The sequence below is a fragment of the Dermacentor albipictus genome, chromosome 5 (assembly GCF_038994185.2).
Source record: "Dermacentor albipictus isolate Rhodes 1998 colony chromosome 5, USDA_Dalb.pri_finalv2, whole genome shotgun sequence".
Classification (NCBI taxonomy): Eukaryota; Metazoa; Arthropoda; class Arachnida; order Ixodida; family Ixodidae; genus Dermacentor; species Dermacentor albipictus.
Window position 1 is genome coordinate 33,050,956 of NC_091825.1, and position 17,480 is coordinate 33,068,435.

The following is a 17,480-nucleotide window of genomic DNA, read 5'->3' on the forward strand; positions in this document are numbered from 1 at the left end:
TAACGACATCTTAGTTGAAATCAAGAAAAAGAAATGGGCTTGGGCAGGACATGTAATGAGGAGGGAAGATAACCGATGCTCATTAAGGGTTACGGACTGGATTGCAAGTGAAGGGAAGTGTAGCAGGGGGCGGCAGAAAGTTAGATGGTGGATGAGATTAAGAAGTTTGCAGGGATAACATGGCCACAATTAGTACATGACTGGGGTAGTTGGAGAAGTATGGGAGAGGCCTTTGCCCTGCAGTGGGCGTAACCAGGCTGATGATGATGATGATGATGATAATCCAGCGGGATGTCCGGAGGCAGGAGTCTATTGAAGCGACTGTCGTCCTCCTCGCCATTTTCGTCACGCTCCGCATGCCCAGCTTCCAAGGCATCAGCGTCACGGACAAAGCCACTGTGTCGGAAGCAGTTCGCCATTACTGTGAGCGGCGTGTTGCTTCGCAAATGTGCCACCGTGAACTCAGTACTTAGCACTGAGTTGCATCGTATCTCTTCCGTGTCTCCATACAGAGCAGCGTGTGCTCAAGCACTTGTCTTCTGTATCGGCTTTTTACGTACTGAATAATTCCCTAATGCAGAGGCTTCAGGGAAGCCGTTTTGTTCGAAGGCAAATAAAAAGCAACTCTATGTTTGTTAGCCCCGACACATGGTTATGTGCGATGCAGTTATCTAGAACAATTACAGTCAAATCTCGATACAACGGATCGCGCGGGACTGCCGAAAATCGTTCGTTATTTTGAAATATTGCTGTAATGAAAAACTTGCGGTTATAAGCCAGTGGACAAACTTAGGAATGAAAATGACGTACCTTGGCAGAAGACGCACGTGCAGACAAGCATACTCTCAAATAAAAATGTTTCACTTGCTTCAAAGCTGCCTTATTTGAAGAAATCGGTGAATTTCTTCTGGCGCGTGCAGCATGCACGACCGATTGGGGATGTGTCGTCATCTTCTACTTTGCGCAATACCTCATTGTGTACGTCATTGCACTGAGCGATGAAAGTGCGGACTTTGTTCACGTGTACTAAAACATCAATGTTCGACACGATCTCATCTTCTGTGTTCGATGACTCACAGTCGTCTTCCTTCGGGTTGTCATCGTCACTGGAGATGTCGCGAACGCAGTTAACAATCTCTTCGGCTGTCAGGTCCGCCGCCGTTAGTGCTGCGCTGTCGCCCTCCACGTAGTCGTCGAAGGAAGAGACGGCGGGCAGCAGTTCCACAGCCTCGGTCCACAGGTCTCCTGGTTGTACAGGTCTCCTGGGTTGTTGTCGGTCACCTCCAGGTCATCTTCAAGCTGTACAGGCGCTTCCTATTGCCACCCGATCTTATCTGCCTCACGTGCCTCTGAGCTCCGCGGACTGTCCGAATGAGCTGAAGTACAATCAAATATGTTTGTATTAACGAGAGTTTCGTGCCATACATTCATGTACAAGTTTGACGGTACCAGATGGGGCATCCAAATTTTCAAATTAACAAGGTTTTACTGTATGGAAAAATGCATGTTACAGTAGCCGACTGATTTTCCGAACCTGGAGGGGATTGAAAAATAGTCAGAATAAAAGAACAGTCGGAAAATCCGTGAGTCACAAAACCGAACTTTATTCCAGCTAAACTGGATTGAAAAAGTTGCGGATGGTTTCTTGTTTTAAGTTCCTGCTTTTCGTAACGACGTCTGCTTGCATCTGTGCAAGCGTCATGTTCTCGTTGTACACACCAGACAATAATATTAGAGCGTTGACAGCGTCTTGCATGAATGGTTGCGGGCGGCCAGAGGTGTCGTCTTCAGAGTCCGAATCGCTTTGCGGTGATGCGGTCACCTGGTGCATGATCTCGTCGCCTGTAAGCTCTGTGCACAACTCTATGTTGTTTTTGATCGCAGCAAACTCCTGAAAACTAACAGCAGTGGGAAGGTCCATCCCACTGCTGTGCTAGTCGGCAATCAGCTGCTCGCCGGTGTCGATGTCTTCAGCGGTGCTGTTTGCCTCTTCGGTCACGGTCTCTTCAGAGCTGCAAAATCCTTGGTCCATTGGCTGGAGCACATTCGGTGGCATTCGATGGCACATTCGGTGCCATTCGGTATTCGGTGGCAATAATTCAAGACGAATAGCTTGCAGGTTGTTTACGGCGCTATACACCCTGCTGTTGTTTACGACTATTGCCACTTGCCTCTTCTGGTGCTCGAACATCTGGTCCAGATGGCGGACGTAATCTTCGAACAAGCTTTGTGTAATGCAGGCCTTTGTATTGCTGCTGTACCACACAGGCAGGTTCTTTGCACCCTTAAAGCAATGCAGGTTTTTTGCCTTCCCCATCACTGGAAGGGGCTGCTTCTCAGTGCCAACCACATTAGCCCTGACCATAACAGTTACCCTCTCCTTACTATGCTTCCCACCAGTACAGGCCTCATTAGTAAAGGAAAGTGAACAGTCTGGCAGCATTTTGAAGAATAGGCCTGTCTCGTCACAATTAAAAATGTCTGCAGGAGCATACTCTTGTAGCAGAGCCTTCAACTTACTCATCCGATAATCCGTGACAGTAGGTCGATCCATGGCACCACTCTTCCTGCAAACTTTCTTGAAAGAAACTTAGTGCCTTTTCTTAAACTCACGGATCCACCCAACAGCGAACTTGAACTCCTGAATGCCCATTTTTGAAGCGAGCATCTCTGCCCTCCGCTTGAGCATGTTCCACGAAACGGGGAGGTTCTTTGCGAGGACTCCTTTCAACCACAGCTTCAGGGCCACTTCAAGCTTCGGGTGTTGTCCTTTCCGGTCATATATTGTAGTCTTACACTACGACTGGTCGACTGCAGACAAGATGTTTTTTTTTTCACATACTCAGACAAGGTCTGTTTAGAGATAGTCAAACCCACTTATAACGATACTGGTTTTAACAATATATAGGTTATAACAATGAGAAGCTGCTGCACCATCAACTTTTGTATGTTTTCCATTGGGAAATAACCCGCTTACTACAATGCCCTCGTGTTGCTTTATTGGTTATAACAATGAAGTCTGGCTGCAGGGTGTCCAAGCCGAAAAGTAGTGAAATGCGAAATCCTTGAAGATAGACAAAAATAAAACGAGAAATTCGAGCCGTTACACGATGGGCCGCTGCATCATCAGCTGCCACGTGCTCATTTTCCAGCCATCTCCGCGCGCCTTTCTCCCATCGCCCTTTCACCCCTCCGAACACTAATGGGCTGCGCCCATAGTTCTAAACCGCCTCACCCTCCGAAGCACGAATGGACTGCGCCCAATGCACTGCTCACAGATTGCTCGCATGTTGCTCGCTGGCTCCTCATTCAGCATAGTTCTGCGTTCGTCTTTGTTGGTTGTGTCGAAATCGTACCTGGCCACGGTTTCTCAGCCTTGTTTGACCAACAGTTGGTTTGACTCGCCACCGAAACGGAAGATGGCTGATGTGCCCACTGATCATCAGCAATGCACAATGTTGCCAGTGAAAAGAAAGCCTAAATGCTTCTAACCGATGAGGCGATCGTCACGAATGTGCGTGCATCTGATAGCGACGACGACGACGGCAGCGATGACGCAGTAGGGCAGGCTGCCTCAACGTTGTCCTCACAGGAGGTCCGGCAGATGATTCAGTCCCTCCGGTGCTTCGTTCTCGCGAGGAACCTTTCTCTGCACCTTGTGGAGCACCTGGATGCCTTGGAGAAGTATGTCAGCAAGCTTCGCGTAAAGCATGCAAGGCTGACGGACATAGGCTTTTCTCGTGCAAGCCAGTGGCAAGTACGGGGCGAGATGCTTGTGGCGATCTCTCGTCGGTGTTTCTTCTGGATTTCTCAAGCTGACAGGCTGCAGTGGCAACCTTCTCGCATCTTCTAAAAGGCCCCTTTTGGGACGTAAAGTGGCAGTGCTCGCATATCGCTTGCCACCTGTGACCCTTCTTTGCAGTTGTTATAGCAGTGCCATTCTTCAACGCCGACAGCCGCGGCGTGTTACACGCGATTGGAGTGCTCTGGAAGCAGTTAAACGAGTGAACACAATCAGCAGCTGGACAGAGGAAGGTGCTGGGGAGAGGCACTGGCCTCCCCGCCATTATAGTTTTCTCACATCAGCTCTGCCATCCCTCTATTTCGATTTTTCCATGCAATCCAGGTATGGCAGTTATTGGTTATAACGACGGAATTTTCGTGGCACTTGAATATTGTTATAAGTGGGTTCAAATGCATTAAACTCCTTCGCGGCGTCGACATGGGTCCGTCCTTTCTCGATAAGCCTGTGATGTAGGCCTTCTTGTCCAGCGTCAGAGTTGAATATTTTCCACGGTTCTTTGACACATTCGGTGGGGGCAGGTGAAGAGCAAGGGCCATGGCATCGAAAACATGTTAGCATTGTGCTGAATGAACGGCCGCAGCACACTGAAATAGCGATGATATGCTGTACGGTGACTAGTAATAGCAGGCAATGATTTCAATTGCACTGTACTGGATAACAGCCGACAGGTCACTGCTGGACGAAAACGTGTGCAATACCACCTACGACACCAAAGCAAAACGGATGATGATGGTGGTTGTCAGAAGCATCACCTGGCGTTCATAGGTGGTGTCCAAAACTGGCTGTGCAAGACCAGTTTCTGGCTCTCAAAATCACTTCTGCTGCAGGCTATAGGCAAAAGCATGGCCTTTAAGGCAGGCGTTTCTTACAGCAGGCGCCACCGTTGCCGCATGGATTTGGACGCCTCCTATACTGGCTAATCAGATTACTATACTGATCCAAGCCACTTTACGTCCGATGCAAAGCTAGTCAGGTGGCTTAAGATTCAAAATGGCTTTCTCCCTGACTCAGCGCTGGTCTGTCATGGCAAATTTTGTCCGGAAAGTGTTGAGGACAACTTTCCGGACATTCACACAAGTTCACACAATGCACTTCGTGCATTTTGTGAACTTCTGGCTTTATGTTGTCCAAAAAATCAGTTGCAAAAATGCAGGAGCTTTATGGGAACCCTGATGGTGCATTTATGAAGTCTGGAATATCCATCAAGTCCGAATTTTTTGGAGTCCGAAAAATTGGTTGGCTACTGTATTGAAAATGCAAAATCAAAAGGAAAAATGATAAGGTGCAGTGATGCGGTGAGAAATAACTTTTGTGGCATTCTGTAATGTGTCTGTAATCGTGTGCTGTCATGCAGGTGCTCAACTGGGAGACAACACTGCAGATCCCCAAGGTTGCCCTGCTGTCCACTGAAAGCACAGACCTAATCCTGCGGCTCTGCTGTGGTGCAGAGCAGCGGCTCGGCCGAAACGGGGCTGACGAGATCAAGGCGCACCCGTTCTTCGCCTCCATAGACTTCGAGGGAGGCCTGCGCAACAAGCCGGCCCCCTACATTCCCAACATCCGCTACCCGGCTGACACATCCAACTTCGATGCCGTGGACGACATGGTTCTCGACAAGCCCCCGGCCTCAGCGCCCGAGCCCAATGGCCGGCATCCCGAGCACGCCTTCTTCGAGTTCACCTTCCGACGGTTCTTCGACGACGGCGGCCAGGCGTACCCTGTCCGAGCGGGGACGGGGGCCGCCCTGGGGGTCACGGGGTCACAAACCAGTGAGGACGGTCTGGACGGACAGGGGTCTCCAGTTTACGTGTGACCAAGGCCCTGCCCTTCGTGGTCTTGATGATAAACTTGAGGGGCAGACAGTGTTCGAAGTTACGATGCGCATCGAATAGCAGTGGTCTGGCTGTGCATCTCATGTTGGCAGTCAGAAAGGCAGTGCAGTATACGAGGCCAGGCCCGAAAATAGCATTCAACTAAGAGCCTGGTGTTTGCGCAAGTGCTTGTGGTGAGCTGCTTTGCCATTGCTGTGGCTGCTGTGGGCATCCCAGTTCGCAGCCGTCTCTGGTTGGTCTGTGTCTGCAGCTCCATCTGCCGAGAAGAGCAATCTTTGCAAAGGCGCAGTGGATGAGGTTCTGGGGATGTTCTAGGAACGGCCCATGCATGGGAACGACCCTGTCAAAATGATGCTGGTCATCGCAACATGCCGCAGAGATGTCTTATGGCCGAGGGCAGAAGTAGCGCTTGTCACTAATAAAAGGTGGCAAAAAATCTTCAGATGTCTTCGAATGTCCAGCCGGAAGAAACTCGCACTTGACACCATTGTTATCAGTTGACTTGCTTGGATCTCCGGCTACTCCATCACCTCGTAGCAGACCAGCTGTTGAGATGACATGCTCGTTGAATCTGCCAAAGCCAAGTGATAGGTTCAAAGCGATACGAGGGCCCTGCCACTGACAACCTTGCAATGAGGCGATGTATTTCACCGGCTGCGACCAAATGAGCCCTTGTAATGGGATCCGGCGACAAGTGCCTTGACCATCTGCACCAAAAACGAACAAAAAGAAAAATTAATGCCCTTTGACAAAGCGCCGCCACAAGAGTCTCACCGCTGTGTTGCGTCGAAGCCTCTGTCCGTATTTTTGAAGAGCTCTAGTTGTGGCAACTGTTTCTGTGCTGTTACTGTATTCTTTGTTTTAGGTTTTCCTTTTTTGCTTTGGGAGCAAAGCAAAGCCAAGTCCCGGTACTTTACTAGGAGAAGAAGAGACTCTGTTTCAATTTCGCGAAAAAGAAAGAAAAAAGGTGTACACACTCCTCGCCGTCGCGTCCCCCGTCCGAGCTGTTTCAACGGGGGCGGCTTGTTTTTGTCGCTGTGGAGACGCGCTGGACTGTGATACGTACCAAGGCGGTGCTCGTGAAGGACACTGTCGTCTGCTGCGTGTGTGGCGTGGCTGGACAATGTTTTTTTTCTTTCCCAGTGCACGTCCCGGCAGAGGGGGGACAACAGAAGGGTGCCAGCTGGCGTCCTTAGGCGCGATTGTTGCTTGTTGTTCTATAACGCTATTATTATTAATTATTATAATTATTACCTCTTGTATCATAGCTTCCACCAGCTACCTCTCCTCTTGAGGAGTCCAAGCCCTCTGTGTTATTTATTTGATCTGCAAGGATTTTTGGAGAAGTCTGTGAGTGTCTGTCCTTTATATCTCCCTTTGTCAGTTTGCTCTCCCGTGTTCTGTGTGATTGTTCATTCTTTCTCTTCTTTTTTTTTTCTTTTAAATATCTTTCGAGGTGCGTTTGGTCTTGGTATGTGACGACCCACAGCTCCTTGTTTCTTTGAAGGGGAGTTAAGCAGTGCAGCAGTAAAATGTAGTCTCGAGGATGCCACCCGGACAGAAAATTTCAAGGCGGAGACCAGCTTTTTTTGCACTTTCTTCTGTCGCCCAACGTAGTGCATCTGTGTCCAATGTTAAACACGAACGCAGCATTTAGAGCAACACATTGTGCAAGCAAAGTGCCTTCTCAGAAAACGTCATTCAGTGTGGTCTATTGTGCCTTCTTTACATGGCATTCTAGCCTGAACGAAACTCCCTTTCGAAATCCAGCTCTATCGTGTGCCTTATGGGAGATATAGTTACAGTGACTGGCCTGTCTGCTCACTCATTACCATAGCAAGCCTTTGAACGCTATGGTCAGTTCAGTGTTTCTAGCATTTGTCGGAGTCGCAGTCTTACAGGCTGGCCGAATAGATCGATTTCATGACAGGTTTCACTTCATCACCGCTGCCGCAAAGAATGTTGCTTTAGTAGTCTTTAGTGGGTTCAAGGGCAACTATGGTAGGGAGCATGTTGTGTTGGTTCCATGATAAGCCCGCTTGTCATATGAGGTCAAGAGGCGGAGATGTGAAAAGAAAAAGATTTGGTAGGAGAAGGGCCCGACATTCACCTAAAAGTTGCTGAAAAAAATCTGCAATGTCAGCGTCCTCGGCATTCTCTTCATTGTTGCCTTCAACCCAAGTACCTAATCAAGGGAAAATGAGACATCCACCCAAACGTAGCTAAGTGCTACAAAGGAAGCCCACACGGGTTTCTCGAAAGAAAACCCTCGCAGTTGAAGAAAAATTTGTCCTGGTCCGGGACTCAAATGCGAGACCACCGCCTTTCCGGGGCAGCCGCTCACCAGCTGAGCTAACCAAGTGGCTAGCAGATGGCAGGACGAAGTCGAATTTATCAACAACTCGAAGCAAAGGCTAGAGTTTGACGTAATAGTTCTGCAGAAACCCGCAAGGTGGACAGAAATAATTAATAAAGGGAAAATGAGACATCCACCCAAATGTAGCTAAGTGCTACAAAGGAAACGCATACAGGTTGTTCGAAAAAAAAAAAAGAAACGGGGAACCCGTATGGGTGTCCTTTGTAGCACTTAGCCATGTTAGGTGGATGTCTAATTTTCCCTTTATTAATTACTTCTCTCCACCTTGCGGGTTTCCACACAACTATTACATCAAACCCAAGTACTGTGGGAAAGTGGCGAGAGCTACTGTTGTGGTGCTGACAAAGTCGCTGCATATGCATTCTGAACGTGGTGAAATCGGTGTTTGTTTGCCATTATCATTTGATGAGATGAGGCCAGCATTAAAGACAGTTTGTAGGACTCGTCACAGATGCACACCGAGTGCGGAACAAATTATTTAGCTTGCAGCGATAAATCTTTGTGGGGCAGCTATGCTTGTGTGTTAGTCCAGTGATTTCACGATGTGTTGAGCTGATATGTTCAGTGTAGTAGGTGCACACGTTGGTGCTGGTATGACAGTTGCTAGATGTGCTTTATTTTCTTGTGTGAAAAATCAATGACTGGCAGCTTCTTGAATTGATATGTTTGGCCTGCTGTAATCTGTGTGCCTTCTACAGTGCAACCTCTTTGTTGAGAACTCATTGCGACCAAAAGAAATCAACACTGTATCAGTATCTTTAGTTTAAGAGTGGCTCAACATTTCGCCGATTTGCGGTTCAGTTAACTCCGCTGAAATGCATTCAATGAATTCTTCTTCCAAGAAGTGCAGAGTTGTTGCTTAACTTCCAAATTAGTATCGTGAGCACTGTAGTTATTTTGTAGTTTTGTTAAAGTCTTGCCAGAACCACCTTGAGGCAGGCAGGCAGGCAGGCAGCATGCAGTGATTTGTCCCCATTTCCCATGCATTTAGTGTGTCTCTAATCGCATGGTGAGCTCAGGTGATCTGGGCTTTATTTGTGGCCACAGGCTTGTCGTCATTCACCAAACACACCTTTGGTGACAGCAGTAACAGTTTTGCTGCTTCTGTCGTCATCTGACAGCATCCCAGATGCAGCTTGCACTATCTCATTGTGTCAGTTCCTCGAAACTCTTGCCTTTGCCTTGCATGGGGTCATATTACGCAAGGATTATTTTCCTTTGGTTCTACTCGTTTCCTATCACCCGTCATGGCGAAGGGCCTGTACTGGTCACTTGTTACATCCTACTTGCATTAAGCAGGGACGCTCGTCGACATGGCAGATTTAGGTTGCCCTGTGCAATGGCTTAGTGGCTGTGGTGCCGTGTTTGCTCAAATCGGTGGGTCGTGGGTTCAATCCTCACTTGCAGCGGCAGCAAAGAGCTGCCATCATGCCATCCAGTGGCGAAGGACAAAAAGAATGGAATACGTTAAGGACGGCCCCTGAAATTAATAATATGCCCCCTACCCTCTTCTTTCACAGTTTTATTGTTTCGTTAGTACAGTCAGTCACGCGCTTGCAGAATAATAGAAAAATGCTTTTTTTGCTATAGCTCATTCTTCACTGTAATCGTATGTTCGCAACACGCAGATTCACAATAATAAGGTCCTGTAATTACTGTATCTTCCAGTCTGTCAGTTGCACCTCCCTCAAAATGGCAATTTTTTCAGAGGGAAAAAAATGAATATAAATCACACTGTTGTATACGACATACCTGTTCATTTGGCAAGGGATTTAAAAAAATACAGTGACATTTCACTTGGCAAACACATGTCACGTGCAAGCATATCGGTGCCATTCTTCTAGAATTTGGATAGCAGTTATATGGACACTCCAGGCGCATTTCTGCTGTCATGGTCACTACGATGTTCTGTATAAAGTCTAAGGGCGATAGCATTGACCCCATGCACCGTATGATATATGTGTGAAGGAAAGCGTGCAACAGTGAGCCGAATCGCGTCCAAGGGAGGAGAGCAGGAAGGCATTGTGAGAAGGAGGGGGTGGCTTGTACTTTAGTAGCAACTGCCTAGTTTGTGCAGCGGCGCATGCCGTATCTTGACAGCGATCTGCAGATGTGACGACTTTGGAGTCGGTTGACTCGTGATTGGTCTGCTGCAGCTAGCTTTGCTGCTCCGTCCTTCTTGCATGGCGCTCGGCAACTCGATTGCGACAAGAATCTGATACCTCCATAGTGTGCGCACAACTCATAGCAATTGCTAGAGGAGGTCAACCCAGCATGCTTCACCTGGCCATAGCATCCAATCCGATTTTGACGGCAGTTTTTTCAGAAAAAAAAAAGCATATATAACTCGCACCCTTTTATAAGACGCACCGACAAAAATTCATGAACAGAAATTCAACTTATACACCGGGAAATGCAGTACATGAGTTTACTTGACTGAAATTATGATTTTTGGCTCTCGCAGACTGGGAAATAGACAAACTAAGTGTAGTTGACATCGGACAAGGTACAAAACAGAAACTAAGAAAGACTGAGCATTGGCAGAAGTTTTCAATGAAGGGAGAAAAAGTCTGGTGCAGGTTTTCTGGCGTTTCAAGAAATCTGTACAGGCTGTACTGGAGTAATTGTAATTTAACACAGATGGAGAAGGTGGTCTAGTTTCATAGTTGATCTATTGCGACCGCAGTGAAGTGCTCTTTAATTTCCATTTTTGTCATCCATTTTCAGCTGAACTGCGAACACCTCGGCTGAGCCTCTGCGCAACGTCTTTTCTTTGCACCAACATGGGCTTCATTATTAGCTGATGCCATCAAGACATTCAGTAGCAAAGCAAATGGGTCGAATAGAGCATTCAAAGTTGTAAAGCAAGCTGCCACAAATCCTAAGCCTTGCTAGGAGCATTGCTGAATCTAACTACGTGCAGTGTTTGGAGATCTCTGCCTCTCACGTTCCTTGATTTTTGTGACTAGGATTACGAAGATAACTTTAAACTTAGTGGTCAAAAAGTGACACAGTAAATCGATTTGAATGGGTAGAGTATTTTGAAACCCTAGTTTGCATTTTTGACGAGAAGAGCTGACTGCCAAATTTCACTGCTTGTTTTTCTGCTGCTGCAGCTCCTGCAACGCCAGCCATGACATGACAGATTTAACTTAAGTGGTGCGATGGCTTAGTGGCTATGGCTACCTCCATGCTCAGCATTGGGTCATGCATTCGATTCAGTCACATTAGCCATATTTCATTGGTGGTGCAATGGAACAATGCTTGGTTGAATTATTTGATTAGTTGCTTCAACTGACGTAGCATTTATTTTTAGGCGATAGTTAGGCAACCGTTTATAGGCTTCCAACCTACTGCTGCTATCTCTCTAATGATAGAACTTGCTCAACATTTTCAATTCCATCAGTGTGCGAAAATGGCAAAGTTGGCATAGTGGAGGCTGATCACGTCTGTCATAAAAGCGATCACATGTCAGGCCTGTGTGCGTTACTGTGAGTGTGCATACGTGCCAAACAGAGATTGAGTGGTAGCTGGTCGTCAATCATTGCACTCTCTGACTTGTGAAAGAATGGGTTAAGGAATGTGTACCTGTAGATGACTTGCGGGTTTCTAAACAAAGGAACATAGTGCAGGTAAAGAGAGCAGGCAAGTCACCGCAGCAGCTATGGCGGTATGCTGCTGAGCACCAGGTCACAGGTTTGGTTCTCAGCTGTGGCAGACACATTTCAAAAAAGGGCAGACACCAAGATTGCTTGTGTAGTTAGATCTAGGCATGCACTAAGCAACCCCATGTGGTAACAATTAACCTGGACTCCCAGACTACAATGTCTCTCAGCCCATGTGTTGCTTTGAGGCATAGTACCATGATTTAAATGGAAAAACGAGCAGATGACAGCATTGGTGCTGCCCAATCTTGGCTCTTTGTCAAGTAACTTATGATGAAGACCTGGTCACATGCAAGAAATTGCAAGGTGATTAATCTGTGTAGGCTTCGTCTGCCACATCCTCATGCCGTGCTGTGTAGATTGCCTGTTTTCCATCTCATACTTGGTAGGCGACAGTGTCGAAGGTGTGCAAATTGTGCCATGATAAAACTATCACTCTGCATGTTTTCTTGGAAAGTTTGTAGCTGTGAAATTACCTCCATGCTGCAACTTACTTATCTGTCGCAACTGTAATGAATGTAGTTTAACATTGTGTCCTGTTGTGTAATGTTTTTCCACCCTTCTTGTGACACTAGGTTTCGGGTCGCGAATGCAGGCAGTACACATTTTAATGGCATGGTCACGTGGCTGTTAAAATGTGTCACTCTGCATGTTCTGTCGCGGTGCAGTTTAGGCCTCCTTCATATAAGAACATTTTGTATGTTACAAACATAATGTGTGGAGACAGTGACGCATTCATTTGGATATTTTCATGCTTCTTGCTCCCAATATCTGACGTACTATTATTTCATTGCAAATGCGCCAATATGGAAAGTCGCATTGTACTTGAGAACAACATTTTTTTGGTTATAAAGACAAATGTATAGGGATAGAGCTCCTATGCAAGTTTTACCATGCCACAGTATGCAATCCAGTTAACTCTGGTTCTACTTTCAGTTCCTCTGTTCTTGGGCAGTTTGTTTGCTTTCACGAAAGCAGCTGCAGTTCAATTGGCATTAACTTTGCACATACCATTTGCTTCGCATCTTAAAGTTTGTCAAGTCTCTGAGGCAAGCAGCTGAGTGGCCAGTGAATGAATAATTGTCACCGTTTTGCTTTTGGGAGATGTGTCAGATATATGACAATCCCACTTTTGTAAGAAGTTTGTGAAGCAAGCAAACAAAAAAAAAAATGAGGTAGTCCGTAATCATTATTATGTCTTTTCAAATTGTGCGGTAACTAGAGCTATAACACGTTTATATTTCTCCCGACAGAAAATGTTGGCAAAATTGAGGAACTGTATTCAGCAGCAATGTCGTGTATGTTCTTTGTTTGTGTACCTTTGACCTTCATAGCCAGGAGAGATTGCATGGCTTCCACACTGTTGCCTGCTGTGTATGAAATGGTGTATAAGGTGCCTGTGGGTGAGAGCTGATTGACGACCAGTTCAATTCAATTTCTTTTTCTGAAATATTCTTAGGCTTTCTGGATTAATATCTGTACTCTGCAGCTTGACAGATGGACTTAAATTTCTGTCAGCTTGGCTTTGTGGCGCAATGTATTATGGACGGAAATCTAATGAGTCTTTAAAACGGTCGCACTTGATGCTTGACTTGAAACGTTTTGCTGAAGCATGCTGTTTGAAGTATACTCCCCGATTGCACATTTCTCAGTGCCTCATAGAAAAAATGCCAGTTTAAACCTCGTTGCTACCTGCTTTTCCTGCAGCAGTGTTTAAAAAATAATCAAAGGGCTGGTTATAGACTGCTGTTTGGGGCCATTCTTTCAAGCAAGGCTCAGGTTGTTAACTATATCATTCTAGGGCTAGATGTTTCTTTAAAAAAAAAGCAGGAAACCCAGAATACAATTTGCTGTTGAGATAGTTATCTTCATGGACAGCAGAAAAGTGGGCATAAATGGAGAGGTGTACACAAACAAGGCAGACAGGATATCAATGTGCTTTTTCTTTGTCTCTTGGGAGATTGTGTTCATGCATGTTGCGAGGCCTCTCATTCTTTTTGTCTTTTACGTATAACCCATTTATGCTCCTGAAGAATGCGAGGTGAAGAAAAATTCAATTGAAAGTAGTGCTCTTAAATGTCAATAAATAAAACGAAAGCACTTCTTGACTGATGGTTATCCTGGTAATCTGCAAAACAATAGAACCTTCTTAATACCTACAAGGAGAGTGTTGTGGAATGGGGAAGTAAGACTATAAGAAACTGCTGTGACCGTAATTTGTTTACAGCTCCTTACTCAGGCTTGAACATTCATCCTTGATCATTGTACTTGTAACTCTTTCTACAGGTTTATTTTGTAGTCTATTACTCTGCATTAATTTTTTTTTGTCCAGTTTGAGGTTAAAAGCAGATTCGTTTGGGCATGCCCTGTTTAATTAGGGTGTTTACCTTACACTTCAAGAGAGGCAGCATTGAAGTAGTTGTGTCCATCTGTCTGTTTAAACACACACATTTCTAGCAGTGTCTGGCGGTACATTGCTACCATTTTGCCATCCTGTACTTGTTTACATGTGTGGGACTGACTACTCTTTCTTATATTTGAACATTGGCTTGAGGAAGACAAGGATAGATTTGGCGTGACAAAAACAAAAAACTTCAACTTTATAATGTTGTTCTTGAGCATGACGATTTCTTGACATTGTAAATTTGGTGATATCCTAAATAGCGAAGAATACTTAAAGTTTACAAGTATAGGTCTTGCTGTTCCTTCTGTCTTGACTCTACTGTTAAAGCCCGCACTCGTTGCTGCTAGCTGGACAGACGTTGCCTGCGAGCTGTTGGAGGTTACTGTTGCGATTAGGTAGTATTGCCATTTTTCACCTTTTGTGGGGGCTCCTTTATGTGTCTTTTGGCACAATGTTGGGGCTATCCAATCACGCGGGTGCGTTGCTGCCAGTATGACACAGTGTGCCTTGGCAATGTCATCTGATAATTCTGGTAGTTTCTACAGAACAACCACTTATGGATACTCATTCAGGCGTGGACTTGCGCATTATGCCGCTGCACTTAGTTCTAGAAGTACCTTGTTAGCTTGTAGTCCACAGCTTTGTGTGGTCAGAGTGCCGGTGAATGTGAATTGCTCGAACTGTGTGGTGATGCTAAATCTTTATGTCGTCTGTGGGGGTTGTGGTGAGGGAATTATTTCTAGTGCAGTTGTAGACTATTTCTCTCTTGAAAAGGGTGTTTTCATAGGGATAAGATTTGAGAGGTGGGGGATATTTTGACACTGGAACACCTCCCCTGGCCATTCTGCCGTACAGAATTGTGCTGCACGCTGAACCAAGTGCATTTGATATGTAAATGTTGTAATAGAATTCAAAGCAATCTTTAGTCATGCTCAGACCATGCCCTTTGTATTCATGAAAATATTATTCATTCATGCCTGTCTGTTGCTGTGAGGCAAATCCAATTGGTTCCACACCGAACATCATCCCATGGATAATGGTCCCCGCTCCACCTTAGACCTCATAGTGTGTAAAAATCAAAACCACCGATGCTTATTTTGTTCTGGGGCATGGGGGATGAGGTGTCTGCTCTGTGCATATCTCATTGACATTTAAACATTGACAGAAACACTTCTTTTGCTATGTTCAAAAATGCTGTAAGCACACAATTGTACAAAAGGGTTGATGCAAGTTTGCAAATAATTTGCAATGTTAGAATGGTGAATGGTGTTGCCTGTACAATAGACAGAGAACTTGACGATACTTCTGTATGCACTGTCAATGTGGATTGTTTCCTATGCTAAATTCCTGCATGAAAAATGCTGTTTTGCCCATTTATGCACTGAAGTAAAGGTGATAACACTGCTTCCTACATTGTTGACCAGAGTGCAGTGATGGGTTTCCAGAGCATGGATCGTGTCGAAAACAGGCCTTCCGCTCAAGCCCTGCCTTGCCAACCCCTCGACAAAGAAACAAAGTGCTAAGCGGAGAATTTTGCTGTTTTCTTTCCTTGTCTATTGCACCAAAACCCTCCCCCTCCCCCCCCCCTCCCCGTGTTCTGTGCCGTGTGTACATATTGTAAATTTTTGGTTGGACATATGACTGTTGTTCCCTGTTCTCTTTGTAGCTTCCCTTGTTTTTACATATATAGGCTTCTTGCTTTGTATTTCTTTTGGCAATACGAATTTTTTTTTTCTAGGATGGTGTACATAGGAAGGCGGGCTTTTAGTCAAAAGAAAGAAGCCTTGTACAGTTTCCAGCCTCACGTTATTGCGAGGATGTCTTTTTAAAGGCTTTTGTTTTCGTTCCTTGTTCTGTGCTCTCCGGATTCGCATTCTGCTGTGTCACTTTCGTTCTGTCAAGTGCTTGGAATTTCCTTCATCTTTTTACAATGCTCCTTCCCTCTGTCCTTACCACAAGATTTTTCTTTCTTCAAGTCTTTGTTCTGCTCTTGTGTTGCTGTGGCACAGAAGTAACAATAAAACTAAATCTCTTCTATGAATCATCGACTTCTGTCTGTTGTCAATGCTGCCTGTGGTGCACAGTGTAAAAGTTGTGTGGCAGTTTTTCGCCACCATGAGAATGCTAGGAAGAATGAGAGCTGGGAGTTTCATACAACCGGGTAAAATAAAAGTGGTCACACAGTCCTTGACCAAACATAAGAATGCATGAAAAGCTCAGGCTCAGCTTTTCTTCACTTGTGTGTACATCATTTGCTGCAGTGCAAGATTCGACAGCGCGTTAGCTGCCCAGCCTGCTGGATCAGCGCACCGCATGTTAAAGGTCTCGTGATCTTCACGGGCGCCAGGACTGCAGCCTAGCATGCAAGGCATGATGCCAGGGCAAGACAGCGAAGGCTGGTGTCGAGATGCACACTGCGGGTTGGGAATCACGTTATCTTATGAGCGGACCAGGGCAGAGGGCGAGCTGAGAAGCCCTGTGCACTGGGCAAGTCACTTCATGCACGCCTTGTGTCAGAGGTCACGTGATGTGATGGTCTTGTGATGTCTCTGCAGCGGCGGTGAAATGGTAGACAGCAGATGCCTCGTATGCTGGAGGTACCGAGTTTGAATCCTGGTAATTCGGGCGCCGCCGGGAACCCACCAGTTTTTTCTAATGGGTAGAGATGTAGCGCGATCTGGCGATTGGTTATTTATATTGGGTCTCATCTCTAGGGGGCCCATAGAGATTTGCAAGGGTCTCTGCGCACCCCGTCTCCACCAGAGCTTTGGTGAAATAGTCTAGAATCCACCGCTGCAACGGAAGACAGACGACTGCTGCCGCCGGGTACCTACAGGTAAAATAGGTGCAAGCGTTCTCCCGGTTGGGTGTCCGGCGACTACTGGAGTTCCAGATGCTTGGAAAGATACCCACCTATTGGGAAACTGGCGGTGTGCGATCGCCAGATTCCTTATGCATTAGCATTCTTGGGGTACTTCACACACTTTCCGGGAGCTATGTATCAGTGTTTGTCCCTATGTATCTGTTTTCCCACCTACCTAGTTCACTGGATAGTCAGCAGTAGAATGGCTTGCGCGTCGGATTGCAGAGGTAAAAGGGTTTGAAGCCAACCACTGGACCAACATGGATCACTGAGTATGTGGCAATGTGTACATATATGTCACTCTTCAACCAACCTTTATCACACCGACATAGGTCACTGTAAATGCTGGACTGGGAAGGGACCGCTGTTTGAAAAATCTCTGATGCTGACTTGGAGTACTGGGTATGTGCCACTCGCCCTGTGCTGTTCTACAATGAACCTCTTTGCATGATGCCATCTTGGGTTCCTGGATATATTCCAGTAGGTGTGCCGGTCTTCAGCAAACGCATTTGACACCAACTTGAGCAACTAGGT

The 17,480-nt window shown here is 46.1% G+C and overlaps 1 protein-coding gene across 4 annotated transcripts in view; it reads left to right on the top strand.

Annotated features, from left to right (window-relative positions):
- wts (serine/threonine-protein kinase warts) overlaps positions 1-16,124 on the top strand; it is a 113,302-nt gene extending 97,178 nt beyond the window's left edge. For all 4 annotated transcript variants that reach the window (XM_065439822.2, XM_065439826.2, XM_065439825.2 and 1 more), the window contains one exon: positions 5,160-16,124. In XM_065439822.2, the coding sequence (XP_065295894.1) occupies positions 5,160-5,618 (459 nt within the window). In that variant the 3' untranslated portion in view covers positions 5,619-16,124. The remainder of the gene's footprint in view (positions 1-5,159) is intronic.
- Positions 16,125-17,480: the final 1,356 nt, after the last annotated feature.